The following is an 18,025-nucleotide window of genomic DNA, read 5'->3' on the forward strand; positions in this document are numbered from 1 at the left end:
TGAACGGTTTCCATTCACTCTAGAAAAGTCTCCCTACCTCGGGCTTCCCTTATGGCTTAGCTAGCATGGTAATAATCACATAGCTTGCTTCTTCTCCTTTTTAAACTGTTTTCCATGCTGGTTTCTAGTCGCTGGAGAAGAACACACTTCCCAAGGCTACGCCCAGTCCCCCACTGGCGGAAACAAGCCAACTTGAGACCTCGCAGCGCTCACACGGAGAACTTCCAGGAGAGCCACCCACGGTCCCAAGTGTTACCAGCGGGGCAAACCCGAGCAAGCGGGATGGACACGAAACACCGCTGTTGACGGAGGGAAAGCGGAGCCCTCTTTAAATGCTATGGCCACGAAGAAAAGTAATTTCTGACCAAGTTTTGTAATGTTATGAAATATTAACCATTTGTTCAGCCATTCAGTGTTTGCGGAACTCAGGTGTATCATTTGTGCAAGCCTCCCAAGACCCAGAAGCTTACTCTTTCTACTTAAACATCCTGCAAGCGTCTGAGTAAGGGTGAGACGTCAATAGGCTCTGAACCGTGCCCTTGGGCCTGGGAGGGTCTCTGTGGCTGGGCAGGAAGGTGAGGCCCCCGATCCTCCTGGGGCTGTGAGCCTCTGGGCAGGCCCTTGACCCGTCTTCGTCTTCATGGTGCTTGTAGACGGCAGGGTGGCTCTGGGTGTAAAGGGAGCCATGATTGGGTGCCAGGAGCCTGCAGGTGGTGCCCCAGGGAACCCGTGGCTCCATTTCTCCCCTTCCTTTGCCCTACCCATGGGATGGGTGATTAACAGAGAACTGGTCTGAGGATTTCCGTTTATGGTGAGAACCACGGAAGATCCCGCAAAGAGAAAGTACAGCTTGGAGCCAAGGAAACCAAGCCCGCAAGGCAAGTGCTGCCGCTGCCCGCTGCCCACCGCCCGCTGCCCGTTGACCACCGCCCGCTGCCCGCTGCCCACTGCCCGCTGACCACCGCCCGCCGCCCGCGCCGGGGAAGGCTCCAGAAACTCCCCTGAGGAATGTTCGAGGATGCATCTGCGCCCCCTTGGTTTCTCCAGGCCCGCCAGGCAGGGGCGGCAGTCCATTCTCTTCTTCGCACAAAGCTACGCATTCGCTGCCATGAGCCCCTTCTGGACCCCAGAGCATCATCCTTCGCTGCACGGTCATGGCCCGGGTGTTAAAGCAACCAACCCGAAGAACCTGCTCCCCGGGGACGCCGAACGCACCAGGCCCCCCCAGGGACCCCGCGTTCTGGTCCCCTCCCTTGGTACCACAGAGCCTTTCCACTGTGCTACCCCTCGCGCGACCTCTGCGCCCTGGGAGGGCTGGTGGCGCGGGGCGGGGGAGACCGCCCGGAAGCAGCCGCGCAGAGGAGGCCGGGTCCTCGTCGTACCTGGGCGCAAACACCGGGCCCCCGTCCGGGCCCCGAGGGCGCGCAGGGGGCGGGGCTGCGGGCATCCGAGACCCCGCCCCTTCCTCCGCCCGGCCCCGCCCCTTCCTCCGCCCGGACCCCTGCTCCTCCGCGCGATGCCGCGCGCGCCCAGGTGCCGGGCCGTGCGCGCCCTTCTGCGGGCCAGCTACCGGCAGGTGCTGCCCCTGGCCGCCTTCGTACGGCGCCTGCGGCCCCAGGGCCACCGGCTTGTGCGGCGCGGGGACCCGGCGGCCTTCCGCGCGCTGGTGGCTCAGTGCTTGGTGTGCGTGCCCTGGGACGCGCAGCCGCCCCCTGCCGCCCCGTCCTTCCGCCAGGTGGGCCGTCCCCGGGTAGCCTGGGCGGGGCCGGCGGGGTGATAGCGGAGGGGGTGGGGGAGGGCGTCCCCGTGTCCCCAGCGACTCACGGATTGTCTCCCGCAGGTGTCCTGCCTGAAGGAGCTGGTGGCCAGAGTCGTGCAGAGACTCTGCGAGCGCGGCGCGAGGAACGTGCTGGCCTTCGGCTTCACGCTGCTGGCCGGGGCCCGCGGCGGGCCGCCCGTGGCCTTCACGACCAGCGTGCGCAGCTACCTGCCCAACACGGTAACCGACACGCTGCGCGGCAGCGGCGCCTGGGGGCTGCTGCTGCACCGCGTGGGCGACGACGTGCTCACCCACTTGCTGTCGCGCTGCGCGCTCTACCTGCTGGTGCCCCCGACCTGCGCCTACCAGGTGTGTGGGCCGCCACTCTACGACCTCCGCGCCGCCGCCGCTCCTCGGCCCACGCGGCAAGTGGGCGGGATCCGGGCGGGCTTCGGACTCCCGCGCCCGGCCTCGTCGAACCGCGGCCACGGGGAGGCCGAAGGACTCCTGGAGGCGCGGGCCCAGGGCGCGAGGCGGCGTCGTGGCAGCGCGCGGGGACGACTGCCTCCAGCCAAGAGGCCCAGGCGCGGCCTGGAGCCCGGGTGGGATCTCGAAGGGCAGGCGGCCCGCGGCCCGCCCCGCGTGGTGACACCTACCCGAGACGCTGCGGAAGCCAAGTCTCGGGAGGGCGACGTGCCCGGGCCCTGCCGCCCCTTCCCTGGCGGCGAGCGGGGTGTCGGCTCCGCGTCCTGGCGGCTGTCACCCCCGGAGGGCGAGCCGGGTGCCGGAGCTTGCGCTGAGACCAAGCGGTTCCTTTACTGCTCCGGCGGTGGCGAACAGCTGCGCCGCTCCTTCCTGCTCTGCTCCCTGCCTCCCAGCCTGGCCGGGGCGCGGACACTCGTGGAAACCATCTTTCTGGACTCGAAGCCCGGGCCGCCAGGGGCTCCCCGCCGGCCGCGCCGCCTGCCCGCGCGCTACTGGCAGATGCGGCCCCTGTTCCGGAAGCTGCTTGGGAACCATTCGCGGTGCCCCTATGGCGCGCTGCTCAGGGCGCACTGCCCGCTGCCGGCCTCTGCGGCCCCGGCGGGGCCAGACCATCAGAAGCGCCCTGGTGCGGGCGGCTGCCCCGCAGAGAGGCCGGCGGCTGCCCCCGAGGGCGAGGCGAGCTCAGGGCGCCTGGTCCAGCTGCTCCGCCTGCACAGCAGCCCCTGGCAGGTGTACGGCCTCCTGCGGGCCTGTCTTCGCCGCCTGGTGCCTTCCGGCCTCTGGGGCTCCCGGCACAACGAGCGGCGCTTCCTGCGGAACGTGAAGAAGCTCCTCTCCCTGGGGAAGCACGGCAGGCTCTCGCAGCAGGAGCTCACGTGGAAGATGAAGGTGCAGGATTGCTCCTGGCTGCGCGCAAGCCCAGGTGAGGCACCCGGAGGAGGGGGCGGGGGCTTCTGGTAGCTCCCCACCTCAGTTCTCCACCTCTGACCCCGTCTCCCACCCAGCTTGCGTGGATACTGGACTTCATGGAGGTTCTGGGCCTGGGAAGGGGCAGTGGAGGGGGGGACTCGCAGATGGCAGGTGGGGCACCTGGAGCCCCGGTGGGCATGGCTGCGGGGGTTCATCATCCCTTTCTGACCTCAAGGTTAGCTGCCTTGAGCGATGCTCCCTGATAGAAGTGGGAACTGGGCTGAGAACCCCCATGGGTGGGGTTGGGAGGTAAGGCTCGGGGTTCCCCAGCCAGCTCTGGTCAGCCGTCTGCAGACCCAGTGAGTTCTACTGTGCGTCCACCAGGCCAGGGCCACTGGCAGCCGGTACGAGAGGACTGTGTCCTTGACCGAGGCCCCGGGCTGGGCGGGCACAGAGGGGAGAGCTGGCTGCCAGCCGGGTCCCAGGACAGTGGGCAGCTGCTGGGGTGCAGCGGACTTTCTGTGAAGCTGGGCCTTTGGGGTCCTTCCCTGTGTGGCGGTCTGGGTTTGATGTGGGGCTCCTCCCGTGCAGCCGCCACCCAGCATGTCCGCAGGGCAGAGCCAGGAGCGGCAGGGCCAGCCCCTTCTGTGCACTGCCCAGTCTGAGCCCTAAACTCCTGAGAGCCTGGCATCTGGAGGGAGGTGATGGCTCGGCCCCCTCGTTGACCCGTGCGCCAGCTTTTCTCGTGAGCGTCTAGTGAGTCTCTTTACCGTAGAGTCTGTTTCCCTGCCTCCCCACGAGGCGGTTTCCGTTATCTAGTGTTTAACTTCAGCCTCTCCTGTCCTGTGAGGATGCATAGCGTAGGTGTCAGGTCGCAGCGCTGAGTCTTTCTGATCGCGTCTGACCGTCTTTGCCGCTTCCCTGCACTTATACTTCTCTGTGCTGACCGGCGAGCCTGGGTGCGTCTTTCTCATCTTCCCGATTTGCCCGCTTTTCCTGTGTCTTTATTCCGTTTCCTGATGTGCATTTTTTCACGTGTGTGTGTGGGTGTCTCGTCTAGAATTAGATTTGTGTTCTCTGTTGCCCTCGGGGTGGTTTCCTTCCAACTGTAGCCTCTCGTGTTGGGGTCGGATCACAGTTGAACTGTCTCCCGGCTCAGCCAGCCGTGGCTCAAGTTAGACGTTGCTCTCCCTGCTCCCTCGGTCAGTGTGGGCGTGGCTTCACCCCTCCTCTTTCCTTCGCTGGCTATTCACCGTCCTGCCCCAGACCCATCTCCGGGCCCCCTTCCTTGCCCTCTGAACCGGTTTCGGCCGGTGAGGCCCCGGCTCTGTCGGTGCTGAGGCCCCTGTGGCACAGCGTAAACCACAGAGGGCCGCGGGGCGTGTGTCCGGAGCCGGCAGCACTGGGCATTCCTCAGCCTGCGACCGCCTCTGCGTGCCCCCCCTGTGTTCAGCCTGCAAACCCCTGGGCATTTCCAGCCCCTGCAGCCCTGTGGCGATGCCTGAAACTGCAGCGCAGCCCCCCCAAGCCCCCCGTACGGAGAGCAGCCCCGGCTCCCCCAGTCTGCATGCGCAGGGACAAGTGCTGGGGCTCCGGGTCCACGTTGTCCGGCAGGAACATACGTGAGCGCCATGCCTCATTCAGAATCTTACAGTAGCCACAAGAGGAAAGTAAAAAGAAAGGGGAACCTCATTTAAAAACATTTTCTATCAAAGCGCAGAGATGCGGTAGCACCTCTTTAGCCCGTGACCCGGGGAAGCTCCTTGCTGAGTTACCCGCCTTCTCCTGTGCCCCTGCTCCGAGTCGCCGTGGACTCAGAGGCCGTGGGCAGCCATCCTGGCCTGCGGTGGGCAGCGTGGAGGGTGAGCACCGGTGTCTCTCTTCACAGGGGCTCGCTGCGTGCCTGCCGCGGAGCACCACCGGCGCGAGGCTGTCCTGGGCCGCTTCCTGTGCTGGCTGATGGGCGCCTACGTGGTGGAGCTGCTCAGGAGCTTCTTCTATGTCACGGAGACCACGTTCCAGAAGAACCGGCTCTTTTTCTTCCGGAAGCGCGTCTGGAGCCAGCTGCAGCGCCTGGGCGTCAGGTACGCAGGGGGATGCCCGCGCCCGCACGCTCGGACCCACCTGTCTGACGCCGGCCACTGGGGGTGCTGGGGGCACCGTGAAGCAGGCTACCCAGGGGCTGAGTGCCTACACGGCGGCCACGAGCTCTGTCCCCACCCGCCATCTGTGTCCTCTGTGAAGGCCTGGGTGGCTGTCAGTGGACGGGGACCCAGCCGGGACGGGTTGGGGGGGCCGCCTGAGACACGAGCTGAGCCTGTCCAGGCGCCCAGCGAGAGGGATCCCAGCTGAGCGTCTGGGCAGGGGAGGTGCTCTGGGTCAGGAGCAGAGCTGGGGTCCCCGAGTCAGGAGCTAAGTGGGGGTCCCCGAGCACGTGGGCCAGGGTCCCCAAGTCACAAGTCAGGAGCTAAGTGGGGGTCCCCGAGCATGTGGGCTGGGGTCCCTGAGTCAGGGGTGGATCAGGGGTCCCTGAGCACATGGGCCGGGGCCCGTGTCCTCCGGCATCTGGGGAGCCTCTGGAGGCCCTTACCGTGGGTCTGACTGAGGGTACCCCATTCAAGCATTTCCTAGCATGTAAACTGAAGTGGGCAGCCCGGCTTTTCTTGTGGGGCCCCTGCGGCCTGTCCCCTACCTGGTGGATGCTCGAGTCCCACCATGGGCTTCCTTCAGGGCCACCAGCCTGGGGAGCATACTCCCCGTAGTGGCCAGGAGGTGGGAGGACCCCTGCCCATGCCTGTGGATGGTTTTAGGGTGAAGGCTAAAGCTCAGGCTGGTCCGTGGGGAGATGATTCTGCTCCTCCTGGGGGTTCCACCAAGCACCCCCTGCCTGTTCCAGGAGGAGGACGTGGGGTCCCTGCCCAGCAGCCTCCTTCAGACCCCAGAAGCACGTGGTGGCCAAGCTTCCCACACCCACTCCAGACCCCAGGGTCTCCCCAGCAAGCCGTCCTGTCCAGTCCTGGTCAGAGCTCTGTCCACCAGGAACCGGGCATGCCGGTCATGAGCTCTGCCCGCTGCATGGGCATGGACGCCCACCAGGCTGACCTGCCCTGGCTGCCCACGGGCACCTCTGTTTCAGACAACACTTAGACCGTGTGCGGCTTCAAGAACTGTCAGAAGCAGAGGTCAGGCAGCACCAGGAGGCCAGGCCGGCTCTGCTGACATCCAGGCTCCGTTTCGTCCCCAAGCCCGGCGGGCTGCGGCCCATCGTGAACGTGGGCTGTGTTGAGGGCGCCCAGGCGCCGCCCAGAGACAAGAAGGTCGCTGCTCGCGTTGCTCTGGGCAAAGTGCATTGAAACCCAGGCCCAGTGGCTGTGGCCAAAGTCCCAGGGTGTCTGGGGGCTGCGGTGAGGTCCTGGGGAGCCAGGGGGCGTGGCCGGAGGACTCCTGGATCCAGAGAAGGAGCTCCCAGTGAGGCCTGTCCTGCGGGGTGCCGGCCCGGCTCTGAGACCCCGCTGTGCCCCCCTGGCTCCTGGAATCCCCTAGGGCAGGGGGGCAGTGTGCTCTCTGGGTGCCGGGGCAGAGGGGTATGTGACGTCTGTCACCAGCCTGCCAGGGTCCCCAGGACCTCACCCCTGTGCTTGGCCCCTGTGACTGTCCCCCCGCACCACCGCCCCCCCCCCCAGCCACCCCTGCGTCACCAGCAGCTCCCGCCCCTGCCAGAGCCCCCTGCAGTGATTGGGGTGATTAGTGACAGAGAAGCCATCACTATTGGTGGGGGCTTGTCCACGAGCAGTGAGGCATCGCTCACCCGCTGTGGGAGTGTTCCCCCAGGAGGCAGCGTCCCTCTTTGCTGGGTGGGGGGACCAGGTGAGGAGAGGGACCCAGCGTGTGGCTGGTTGCTATTTCAACAACTGGTGTCCGTGATCCCAGGATAGGTCCCTGGGGACACCCTGGGGTCTGAAGTGGGCGTGGGCAGCTTGGCCACATGGTCTTTCTGGGGTCTGAGGGGGGCTGGTGGACAGGGGGCAGCAGAGAGCAGGGGACCTGCCCCTTGTCCCTGGGGGCTGTCTGACCCCGAGTCCCCTTGGGGACAGCCCCTGGGGGCTGTTTGACGCTTGGTGACCCTTGGGGATGGCCCCTGGGGCTGTCTGACCCCGAGTCCCCTTGGGGACGGCCCCTGGGGACTGTTTGACACTTGGTGACCCTTGGGGATGGCCCCTGGGGCGGTCTGACCCCGAGTCCCCTTGGGGACGGCCCCTGGGGGCTGTTTGACGCTTGGTGACCCTTGGTGATGGCCCCTGGGGCGGTCTGACCCCGAGTCCCCTTGGGGACGGCCCCTGGGGGCTGTTTGACGCTTGGTGACCCTTGGGGATGGCCCCTGGGGCGGTCTGACCCCGAGTCCCCTTGGGGACGGCCCCTGGGGGCTGTTTGACGCTTGGTGACCCTTGGGGACGGCCCCTGGGGCGGTCTGACCCCGAGTCCCCTTGGGGACGGCCCCTGGGGGCTGTTTGACGCTTGGTGACCCTTGGGGACGGCCCCTGGGGCGGTCTGACCCCGAGTCCCTGGCCATCGCTGCTCAGGTGACACTGTCGTCTGGGCTGGGCCTGCAGGTGCAGCATCTCAGCTCACGGATCAAGACGCTGTTCGCGGTGCTGAACTACGAGCGAGCTCGGCGGCCCGGCCTCCTGGGGGCCTCGGTGCTGGGCATGGACGACATCCACAGGGCCTGGCGGGCCTTCGTGCTGCCCCTGAGGGCCCGGGGCCCAGCCCCCCCGCTCTACTTCGTCAAGGTGGGTGCCCGCTCCCACCCCTCTGGAGAGAAGCGGGCCCGCAGGTGAGCCTGTGGGCCCGGCGCAGCTGATGAGGGGAGTGGCCACCTCCTACAGCCCCGTGTGCCGCGACGGGCCACCCCTGGTGGAGCCACGTCCATGGTAAACGTGACTCGCAGCTTCTCCTGCGAGCTGCAAGACAGGGAGGGGCCTGGCTCCCAGGGCAGAGGCTCTGTGCCTCTGGAGTACTCTGGGAGTGCACCCCACTTCCCCGGGGCTCCTGCCCTCAGGGATCTCCTCCAGGGAAGGAGAAACCTGCTCAGACCCCAGTGCCGGGTGCCCTGTGTCATGCCCTGGTTGTCCGGGACACCAGCCTGCAGCTCAGAGAGGGCACGCAGGCTAGTCCTGGGGGTGCTCAGAGTCCAGGGCTGTGGGGTGTCTCAGAGAGAGCCCATGGAGGGCAGGGATGGGGGTACTGGGTCTCCCCATCCCTCATGTTCGATTCACCCCAGCATCCGCTGATGGCAGGTCAGGACCAGCCGGACCCAAAGCTCGGGGTTAGAAGTGAACGTGTCCTCAGGCCCCTGTTCCCGCATAGGTGGACGTGGTGGGGGCCTACGATGCCCTCCCCCAGGACAAGCTGGCAGAGGTGATCGCCAACGTGCTGCAGCCGCAGGAGAAGACGTACTGTGTGCGCCACTGCGCCATGGTCCGGACTGCGCGCGGGCGCATGCGCAAGTCCTTCAAGAGACACGTAAGCCCCACAGGCCGGTGCAGTGCGGGGCGGCGGGGCGTGGTCTGCGGGTCGGGGGGCGCACGCTCAGCACTGTGGAGCCCCTAGGACTACTCTTACTGGTATTCCCGTCCGGTCCGCCCCTCCCCTAGGCCTGACTGCACGTGAGCTGCGCAGAGCGGGGGACCCTGGCGGCAGCAGAGCCACACGGGTGTCCTGAGGTGTCCCCGTGGCCACGCAGCAGGACCGTGTGTGTGTCCCGTGGCGGGGAGGTGGGGCGGGAGGGCGTCCTGCCTGCGACTCGGAGGCTGCTCTGCCTTCTGCATGCACGTGCCTCATGGGGTGGGTGGGGCACTTCTCCCCCGAGGGATGGGGATCTCAGGCCAGGAAGGGCTGGAAGAGGACGCGGGCGCTGGGTGGACCCCGAGGCCACGGGGGCTCCTAGCGCTTGTCCCCCGCCCAGAGCAGCGTGTGTACCCGGAGACAGACGTGGGTGGGCTCCCGGGAAGCGCTGGGGAGACAGACGTGGCTGGGCTCCCGGGAAGCGCTGGGGAGTGCGCACAGAGAACCTGGGCCCAGGCACCGCTGAGCGCGTTTGTGAGTCCAGGGTGTGTGATGCAGGGAGCTTGGGGGGATCTTGGGCGTCTGACACAGGTGAGGCAGCACCCGCAGGACGCCCTCCAGGCCCCCTCCTCCGACAGGCAGCAGGCTCACCCGTCTAACCTTGTGATACATGCAAGCAAGCTCTCCGGTCCGGTTTCGGGTGTCTGGGGCCATTGTGGCGGCCTCTGATGCTACTGGGTGAGGCCCGGCCTTCCGCGGGGTGGGCGTTTGCTGCTTTGTGCCCGGATGTGGATCCAGGCGGTTGCCAGCACCACTGTGATGTGCTGTTTGTGGAGACAAACCCTCGTCCCAAATCCCGTGGGTGGATTCCAGGCTTGTGTCATTTTAGGAGACGTCGCCCGAGAGGTGCCAGGTGCGGTCCTGCGGGCCTCAGGGGGTCCAGCGGGCCATGTTGGGGGCCCGGAAGGGCAGGGCTGCAGCATGTGGCCGGGCAGCCCGGTGGGACCACACGGGCCCGTCTCTGGGACCAGGTCCGGTGGACCGGGCTCTGGGCACCTCATGTGTCAGCTGCCGGCTGGCATGTCCTCTGGGGGAATTGGGGGGCGCCCGTCCAGTCTCCCCACGTGGGGCTGTCTGTCTCCTTTGTCGTCGAGGGGATGAGCCCATGTTCTGGGGACGCGCCTCTGGGCGGTCGTGGATGCTGTCTCAGCCTACCCTGCCGTTGCCGTCGCAAGCGAGTCTCTGTGAACAGATGTTTTTCATTTTGACGGACCCAGCTTCTCTGCCGTTTTGGGCTGAAACCGTGTCGTGCCTGCGCCGCCGCCTGCTGGCTGCCTGACCCCAGTGCTGTCGGGATGTTTGTTATTCGAGCTGCCTCATTCAGGCGGGGCTGATTTATCTTAATTAGTTAATTAGGCTGCCCCAGATCTTAGTTCCAGCGTGGGGAACGTGAGTCCCTAACCAGGGACTGAACCTGGGCCGCGGCCTTGGGAGCTTGGCGTCGTGGCCCCTGGGTCGCAGGGAAGTCACCAGGGTCTGTTCTGAGCCCGTCTTTGCTGGCGCCTTGCTGTGCTCCGTCTCTGCTCCAGGCTGGGCTCTTCCAGGCCCGTCTTCTGGCTCACTCGTCTGCGCGTTTAACCAGGCCTTAAGTTCGCTGGCCTGTTTTTCAGGTTTAGAAGTTGTTTTTTCTCACAGGTTCCCGGTCTCTGGTTAAGTCCCTCTGCTTTGCCTCTGTTTTGTTAGCAGTGTTATCTTGACTGATTTTAAAAATTCCAGAAACTTGGCGCCTCCCCAGCCCCCGGGCAGGTTTCTCGTCTGTCTGTCCTGTGAGAGGTTTTGGTCACACCTGGGCCTGTTTTTCCACAAAGTGCCAGACTTTGTGATTAGGAACGTTAACGTGTGGGTTTGTGAGTTCTCTTCCAGGGTGGGTGGTGTTTCCCTGACAGTGGAGCTGTGACCTGAGTCCTGCAAGGGTTCGTTGTGGACAGCGTGGCGTCTGGCCTGCCTCACTTCCCCTTCCCCCGTGTCCACTGCGAGGAGCCCCCGGGCCCAGCCCCCTGGCTGCTAGGACCACGTGCTCGGCTCAGCGTGGCTCCTGGGGTGCCTGAGTGAGGGCCCTTGCTCTGCAAGCTCCCCCGGGGATGCTGTCAGTCCTTGCTGCTTCAGTTCAGTTCAGTCGCTCAGTCGTGTCCGACTCTTTGCGACCCCATGGACGGCAGCCCGCCAGGCCTCCCTGTCCATCACCAGCTCCCGGGGTTCACCCAGACTCGTCCTTGCTGCTTCATGGCCCAGGCCTCCCTGTCCATCACCAGCTCCCGGGGTCCACCCACACTCATCCTTGCTGCTTCATGGCCCAGGCCTCCCTGTCCATCACCAGCTCCCGGGGTCCACCCAAACTCGTCCTTGCTGCTTCGTGGCCCAGAACCCCATAGTCTTTCTGCTCAGTGGATCCCGGCCTTGGGGAGAGGTCAGGGGAAAGCAGGATGCACCCCGAAAACCAAGACCCCAGTCCGTCTGTGTCCGCACCTCCTGGGCACCCCCGGCGGCCCGGCATTTTCTGCCCGGTCACAGTGGCCGTGGCCAGCCCCCCAGGTCTGACCCCCGTCCTGAGCACCCATGCTGTCTGGGGTGGGGTGTCCATCCGCCTCACCCCGTCCTCGGCCAGCAGGTGTCCACCTTCTCGGACTTCCAGCCGTACCTGAGGCAGCTCGTGGAGCATCTGCAGGCGATGGGTTCCCTGAGGGACACCGTGGTCATCGAGCAGGTGGGTGTGGGCGCCCGTGCCTCGTGGGCTGGCCAGTGCAGATGCGCCCCTGCCTTTGGGCACCTCCTCCTGCTCCCGGGCCTCCTGCACCCCTGCCGTCCGTGGCCCCTCTGCGCTTTGCTGCCCGTCTTCTCCCTCCATTTTGGCCTTGAGTACACAAGAACGCGTGTCCACCTCCTCCAGGAGGGCAGAGGGCTTGCCCCACAGACCCGCCCCCAACTCAGCCCTGTGGGGACGCACTTCCTGCATGAGCAGATTCCCCAGCGGGGCCTGGGCCCTCGGGGCTCCCTGCCGCCTCCCTCTGGGTGTGGGCCCCTTCCCCCGGGCCACATGCCGGCCCAGAGCAGCGTCCACTCCAGCCCCTTGCCCGCCTGCCTCTGCAGAGCTGCTCCCTGAACGAGCCTGGCAGCAGCCTCTTCAACCTCTTCTTGCACCTGGTCCGCAGCCACGTCATCAGGATCGGGGGCAGGTAGGTCTGGGCCCCGCCTGCCCACTCAGTGCCCAGGAGGCGCCCCAGCCCCATGGCCAGGGCGGCCGCACACGGCCCTCCACTTACGGGACGTGCTCGAGGTCAGAAGGCAGCTGGTCATTCTCTTAATGTGTGTGAAACCACATCTGCTCTGGTGGCGTCCATGTGAGAGCCCTCTGGGTCCAGGGGTCGCAGGGGTCCAGGGGGCTTCGGGCTCGTGGCCACGGCCGTCTCAGGGGTTGTGAACGTGCTCCAGGCTCAGGAAACTTTCTGCCTAAAGTATGTACCTTCGTTATTATTACATTCCAAGTAACTACAATGCTTATGGCAAGGCAGGTCCAGTAAAATATAAACTCGCACATACTCCTGGGGAGGCACGCGCGCCCACTGCACCGAAGGGCGAGTTCTGACGAGAGCACAGGTCTGCACACGCGTGGACATGGCACCAGGGGGAGGAGATCCTTCTCTGCGTGAAAGGCCTGGAGCCTGACTCCTCCCCAGGGCCACCACCCCTCGTGGAGCGGGGTCGTGCCGCGTGTGGCCGGGCTGGCGTGTGGCAGGGCTTCGTGGGGGGTGTGACGAATGTGTTGATTCGCATTCCCCCAGGTGGGAGTGGTGTGTGCACACCTGTGTGTGCGTGTGGCTGTGTCGGTGCATGTGTGTGTATGATGTGAACGTGAGGCTCGCCGTGGCCGGCCCACCTGCTGACCACATCCTGCCCCCCAGGTCCTACATCCAGTGTCAGGGGATCCCCCAGGGCTCCATCCTTTCCACCCTGCTCTGCAGCTTCTGCTACGGGGACATGGAGAACAAGCTCTTCCCTGGAGTCCAGCAGGACGGGTACAGCCTCCGGGCCAGTGGACGCAGCCCCGTGGCAATGGGGATGCCCCATGGTGGCGGGTGCGCCCCCATGCTGGCAGGCACAGGCCCCGTGGCGGCAGGCGTGGCCCCCGTGGCGGCAGGTGTGGCCTTGTTGGGGCCCCTCTGTTTCTGGTCTTGGGTGCAGGGGCTGCTGCACAGGGCTGGGGGTGGTGCTCAGCAGGCCTCGAGCAGGGAGTGAGCATGGCTTGCAGCATGGCCAGGGCATCTGGCCGGCACTGAGCCCGTCTGCTCCCAGCCCAACTGCTGGGCCCTGCTCGTCCCAGCCGGAGCCAAATCCCACGGACAGCGGTCTGTGGTTGGCTTCTCTGGAGAAGGTCACTTTATTCACGTCCGGCTGAATTCAGACATTAAGCCTTGCACCGTTCACCAGCCCCCGGGAGGACGCTGTGTGTGGGCATACAGTGGTGTGTTCAGGGTCTGCCCTCATTGTGGGGTCTCTCTGTGCCCAGGGTGCTTCTGCGCCTGGTGGATGACTTCCTGCTGGTCACCCCTCACCTGACGCGGGCCAGAGACTTCCTCAGGTGAGGTCCCCCGTGTGTGCTTCTCTGCACGCGCCTCCCAGCACACGTCCTGCAGGCGTGTGAACACGGTCCTCCCGTGCATCCCTGCGCCTCTGGGGAGCGTCCTACGGCACAGTCCCAGGGCTCCAAGAGCCTGGCGTACAGTCCCAGCGTCCACTCACGCTTCAGGGCTGGTCCTTGGGGCGCCTCTGCCACCAGCCTCCCTGGCCCCTGATCACGAGCAGCAGGTCGCTCCGCAGAGCCGGGCCATTCCAGCCTTGCGCGGGGGCCCACGGTCTCAGCCCACCCTCAGTGGCCTGCCTGTCTCTCTGGGTGACGCTGCCCAGCGCCCCCGAGACACCCAGTGCGGCCCTGTCCGTCCAGTGCTCACACGGCGCCCGGCCTCAGGACGCTGGTGCGCGGTGTGCCCGAGTACGGCTGCCAAGTGAACCTGCGGAAGACGGTGGTGAACTTCCCCGTGGAGCCCGGGGCCCTGGGCGGCGCGGCGCCCCTGCAGCTGCCGGCCCACTGCCTGTTCCCCTGGTGCGGCCTGCTGCTGGACACCCGCACCCTGGAGGTGCATGGCGACCACTCCAGGTGAGTGACAGACCCTGGGCCCTGGGGGTCAGAGGCCACACGGTGGGCAGCGGGGACCGGCTCTCCAAGGCAGCGGTTTTCTGAGCGTTTTTCATGAAAGGAAACCATGTAGCGGACTCGGGCACGAGCGTGTTCCCTGGGGAGGCGTGTGGCTGTGACCTGGAGAGGCAGGACCTGCCAGACACGAACCCCAGGTCTCACTGGGCTCTGGGGTTCGTGGTCCCCTCTGGTCCGTCGGGGACGGAGCTTCGGGGCACGTGGTCGGCTCTGTAGGTCCCTCCCCGGCCGATCCCTCCTGCGGCCTCTCCGGGGCGTGTGGACGCATCTGCGCCCCCAACCCCCATGTGGTCACTCTCTGTGTTCAGCGTCTCAGCGTCTCTTCCTGGGGCCCCCGTCCCAGTGGATTCAGGCCCCCCTTATGCTCTCTTTGACCTTAGTCACCATCTCAAAGGCCTTGTCCCCGAACGGTCGCGGGGGCGGGGCTCAGCCTGTGAGTTTGGGGACACAGTTGAGCCCCTGGCGGCCCTCTCCCCTCCCCCCGCCCCGCCCTGGGATGGTGCAGCGAGCCCCAGGCTTTACACAGACGTGGAGGCCCGAGGAGCAATGTGGATGCAGGCGTGTCCTCTGCTCTGTGAGTAATGAGCAGTTTCAGGGCACTGCTGGATGGGGCTATCCTGTCCTGTGGTGCTAGCCCAGTCCTGCTGGGGAGCTGGGGTCTGCCCCCGGCCCCTCGCCAGGCGTTCCCTCGTGGGGCACTCCCTGGAAAGACGCAGGGGCGGACGCTTTCCGTCTGCGGTTCCGTGTGTCCACCTGCTGCTCCCGACACCCCCTCGCGTGTCCACACACCGGCGAGTCGTGACCCGCCCACTGTCATGCCTGGCCGCCTGTGAAGCTGTGACCGTGTGGGGGACAGGCGGCCTTCCTGGCCAATCAGTGTAGCCGAGGGGCAGGACATCCAAGTGTGGGTCAATGCAGGGTGGACACACGCGCTTCCCAGGACCCCATCCTGTCTCACAGTTACGCCCGGACGTCCATCAGAGCGAGTCTCACCTTCACCCAGGGCTTCAAGCCCGGGAGGAACATGCGTCGCAAGCTGTTGGCGGTCTTGCAGCTCAAGTGCCACGGGCTCTTCCTGGACCTGCAGGTGGGGGGCGGGGCCGCGGGGCACGGGGGCAGCTGGTACCCCATGTGTTGTAGATCCTGGGGGGGTGGGTGTGGGTGCACGCCTGTGTGTGAAAGGGCATTAGTCATCACACACGTGTATGTATGACCAAGCGTGTGGGTGTGCGTGTGTACCTGTGTGTGAAAGGATATAAAGGGCATTAGTCATCACACACGTGTACGTATGACCAAGCGTGTGGGTGTGCGTGTGTACCTGTGTGTGAAAGGATATTAGTCATCACATACATGTGTGCTCGTGTACGTATGACTGAGCATGCGGGTGTGTGTGTGTGCCTGTGTGTGAAAGGGTATTAGTCATCACATGTGTGTGCTCATGTATGTATGACCGAGCATGTGGGTGTGCACGTGTGTGCAGCTGTGTGCATGCATGTGCCCACAGCCCTCACCCCGCTGTCCTCGCCTGGCCCCTGCTTGTCCCCTTGGGGCCGGGCCTTTGTGGCCCTTGCTTGTCCCCATGGGGCCTGGGCCGTCGTCCGGCCAGGCTCCCGCCCTTACCCTTCCCGCGGGCCTGGCTGCCTCTGAGGGCCCCGGGGGACCTGGTGGGTTTCTCGGAGAGGCCGTGGGGTTCTTACCAGGGCGACCCTTTCTCCTGCTCCGCTTGATGTGGCCGTAAAGCAAACTCAGGAGCAGTGTTTTCTCCTCTTTTCTTTCTGAAGGTGAACAGCCTCCAGACGGTCTTCACAAACGTTTACAAGATATTCCTGCTGCAGGCCTACAGGTGCGTCGGGGAGGGGGGCCACGCTGCTCCCCGTGCGAGGAGGCAGCCCGTGTCCTGGGGTCCTCGTGCACCCCGGAACGCTGCTCTTCCCCAGGGAGCACTCGGGGGCCAGGTCCGTAGGGGTTGGGGCGGGGGGAGGGCTGCAGGGCCAGACAGGGTGGGTCAGGGAGCAGAGGGCGCTGCCTGCGGTGGCCGCCAGCCCTCAGGTGCCCCCAGGAGGGGCAGCGGGAAGCCGCACCAATCAGCGCAGACCAGCTTCCGGAACATTCCCCTCCCTGGGGCCATGTCCGCCTCCAGAAGCTGAGCCGGGGCGCAGGCAGCTGACCGTGGAGTCCGGGGCTCACCCACCCATAACCGGGACCCGAGCCAGGCTCAGCCTGAGCGGTCTCCGTGGAGCCCCTCGCGGGGCATGGGGGGCGTGTCCTGACGGGGCCCCGCCCCAGGGGGCGTGTCCTGACGGGGCCCCGCCCCAGGGGGCGTGTCCTGACGGGGCCCCGCCCCCAGGTTCCACGCCTGCGTGCTGCAGCTGCCCTTCAGCCAGCCGGTCGGGAGCAGCCCCGCGTTCTTTCTCCAGGTCATCGCGGACACCGCGTCCCGCGGCTACGCCCTCCTGAGAGCCAGGAACGCAGGTGCTCGGGCGCCCGGGGCTGAGGGCCCGCGGGGGGCGCGGACTTGGGCTGCACGCCCCCCACGCCCCGCGGTTGAGCCCCTTGTTTGTGGAGGTTTCTTGGAGAAGTTGAAGAAAACATCTCCGTTGTCAGAATTCCCCGGGCTCCTATCGGGGTGGCTCCTGAAACAAAATGGCTATTTTACCACCCCCCCCCAACATTGTCCCCAAAACCGCACTGATGCTCTCCACCTGCAGGGCCCCCGGTCTCCCCGGCACAGTGTCGGGCGGGGCCTCAGTCTCCTGTGTCCCCAGGGGCGTCGCTGGGGGCCAGGGGCGCCTCCGGCCTGTTCCCGTCTGAAGCTGCGCAGTGGCTGTGTCTCCATGCCTTCCTGCACAAGCTGGCTCGCCACCGTGTCACCTACAGCCGCCTGCTGGGGGCCCTCCGGACAGGTGGGTGTGGGCGGACACAAGGCAGCCTCTTCGGGCAGGTGGGTGGGCCCAGGAGTCCCCAGGAGCCGGGGTCACAGCCCTGCCCCGCCCAGGGCACACCCACCCCGGTCCCGCCACCTCTCACTGCCCTTCTGGGGGCCTCTGCTCCCCGCGGCGTCTGCCCACCAGCCCCCTACCCGCGTCCCCTCAGGCTCTGCCCAGCTGCCCCCGTGGTCCCGGGCGTGATGGGTTGTCTCCCCCTGCTGAGGCTCGCATCCCCAAGCCTGCCGGCGCACAGCTGGCCCAGCATGGGTGCCCGCATGGCCTCAGCGGTGTGCCTGGTGAGCGGCGGTCTCTGGCATCCCCCACAAGGAGCTCTGAGTCCAGTCCCTCCACAGCCCGAGCACGGCTGCACCGGCAGCTCCCGGGGCCCACGCGGGCCGCCCTGGAGGCGGCGGCCGACCCCGCCCTGACCGCGGACTTCAAGACCATCTTGGACTGACTGTCAGCCCTGCCCACAGCCAGGGATGGGCTCCGGAGCCCACGGGAGGGGCCCGCTCCACGGCGAAGCCTGGGCCCCCCCGAGAGCCCCGGAAAGGGGGGCCGGCCCCACATCCTCACGGGAGCGGGGCCACTGCCCCGTGGCTCTCCAGAAACCATCCATCACCAGCGGCTGACCGCCGGGCCCAGCGAGACGTGTGGGAGAGCCTGGCGGGGTGGTCAGGCGTCGGAACAGGGAGTTGGGGGGGTTGTCACCCCTCTCCCCTGCCCTATAGCGAGGACACACATCTGTCCAGCAGCTTGGGGGGCGCTCGGGGGCTGAGTGGGCCCTGCCTGCTGTTGACAGTGCACCTGCGCCCCGCCCAGCCCTCGGTCCACGCCTGCCTCCTCCACCCGCTGAGCTCGAAGTCCAGCCTGCTGGGCCTTCCCTGCAGTCAGCTGTTGGGGGCCCCGCCGTCCCCCATGCCCGCCTGCCCCCCTGACCTCCGCGGGCAGCTGGTCCCCACCCAGCACTGGGCCGGGGTCATCTGCGCCTCCTCCTGTCCCCTACCCCCACGTCACCGTGGCAAAGGAGGCCAGCGAGCCTCCGCCTTCCATCTCCACAGCTTGTTGCTGTTTTTCTCTGGATGTTTGTATTAAAGGGCATGTCCATCA

The 18,025-nt window shown here is 66.2% G+C and overlaps 1 protein-coding gene across 7 annotated transcripts; it reads left to right on the forward strand.

The window, feature by feature from the left end:
- Positions 1-1,480: 1,480 nt before the first annotated feature.
- On the forward strand, positions 1,481-18,025 carry TERT (telomerase reverse transcriptase). Of its 7 annotated transcripts, none has more exons than XM_025270742.3 (16): positions 1,484-1,735; positions 1,841-3,167; positions 5,043-5,238; positions 6,291-6,471; positions 7,765-7,944; positions 8,522-8,677; positions 11,388-11,483; positions 11,867-11,952; positions 12,679-12,792; positions 13,284-13,355; positions 13,719-13,931; positions 14,949-15,075; positions 15,770-15,831; positions 16,336-16,460; positions 16,754-16,891; positions 17,269-18,025. In XM_025270742.3, exons 1-16 carry the CDS (start codon positions 1,517-1,519, stop codon positions 17,370-17,372), a joined length of 3,396 nt encoding a protein of 1,131 aa, XP_025126527.3. In that variant the 5' UTR covers positions 1,484-1,516; the 3' UTR covers positions 17,373-18,025. The 7 variants fall into 7 exon arrangements, with proteins under 7 accessions (XP_025126530.3, XP_025126531.3, XP_025126529.3 ...); XM_025270743.3 differs by having other exon boundaries at positions 13,743-13,931; XM_044932422.2 differs by lacking the exon at positions 12,679-12,792.

The sequence above is a fragment of the Bubalus bubalis genome, chromosome 19 (assembly GCF_019923935.1).
Source record: "Bubalus bubalis isolate 160015118507 breed Murrah chromosome 19, NDDB_SH_1, whole genome shotgun sequence".
Lineage (NCBI taxonomy): Eukaryota > Metazoa > Chordata > Mammalia > Artiodactyla > Bovidae > Bubalus > Bubalus bubalis.

What these genes read in the sequence shown, in the direction of transcription:
- TERT (XM_025270742.3), top strand. Translation starts at nt 1,517, where the DNA reads ATGCCGCGCGCGCCCAGGTGCCGGGCCGTGCGCGCCCTTCTGCGGGCC. An exon ending in ACACCGTGGTCATCGAGCAG is followed by an intron (nt 11,484 to 11,866) that starts GTGGGTGTGGGC and finishes CTGCCTCTGCAG; the next exon opens with AGCTGCTCCCTGAACGAGCC. An exon ending in GGCTCTTCCTGGACCTGCAG is followed by an intron (nt 15,076 to 15,769) that starts GTGGGGGGCGGG and finishes TTCTTTCTGAAG; the next exon opens with GTGAACAGCCTCCAGACGGT.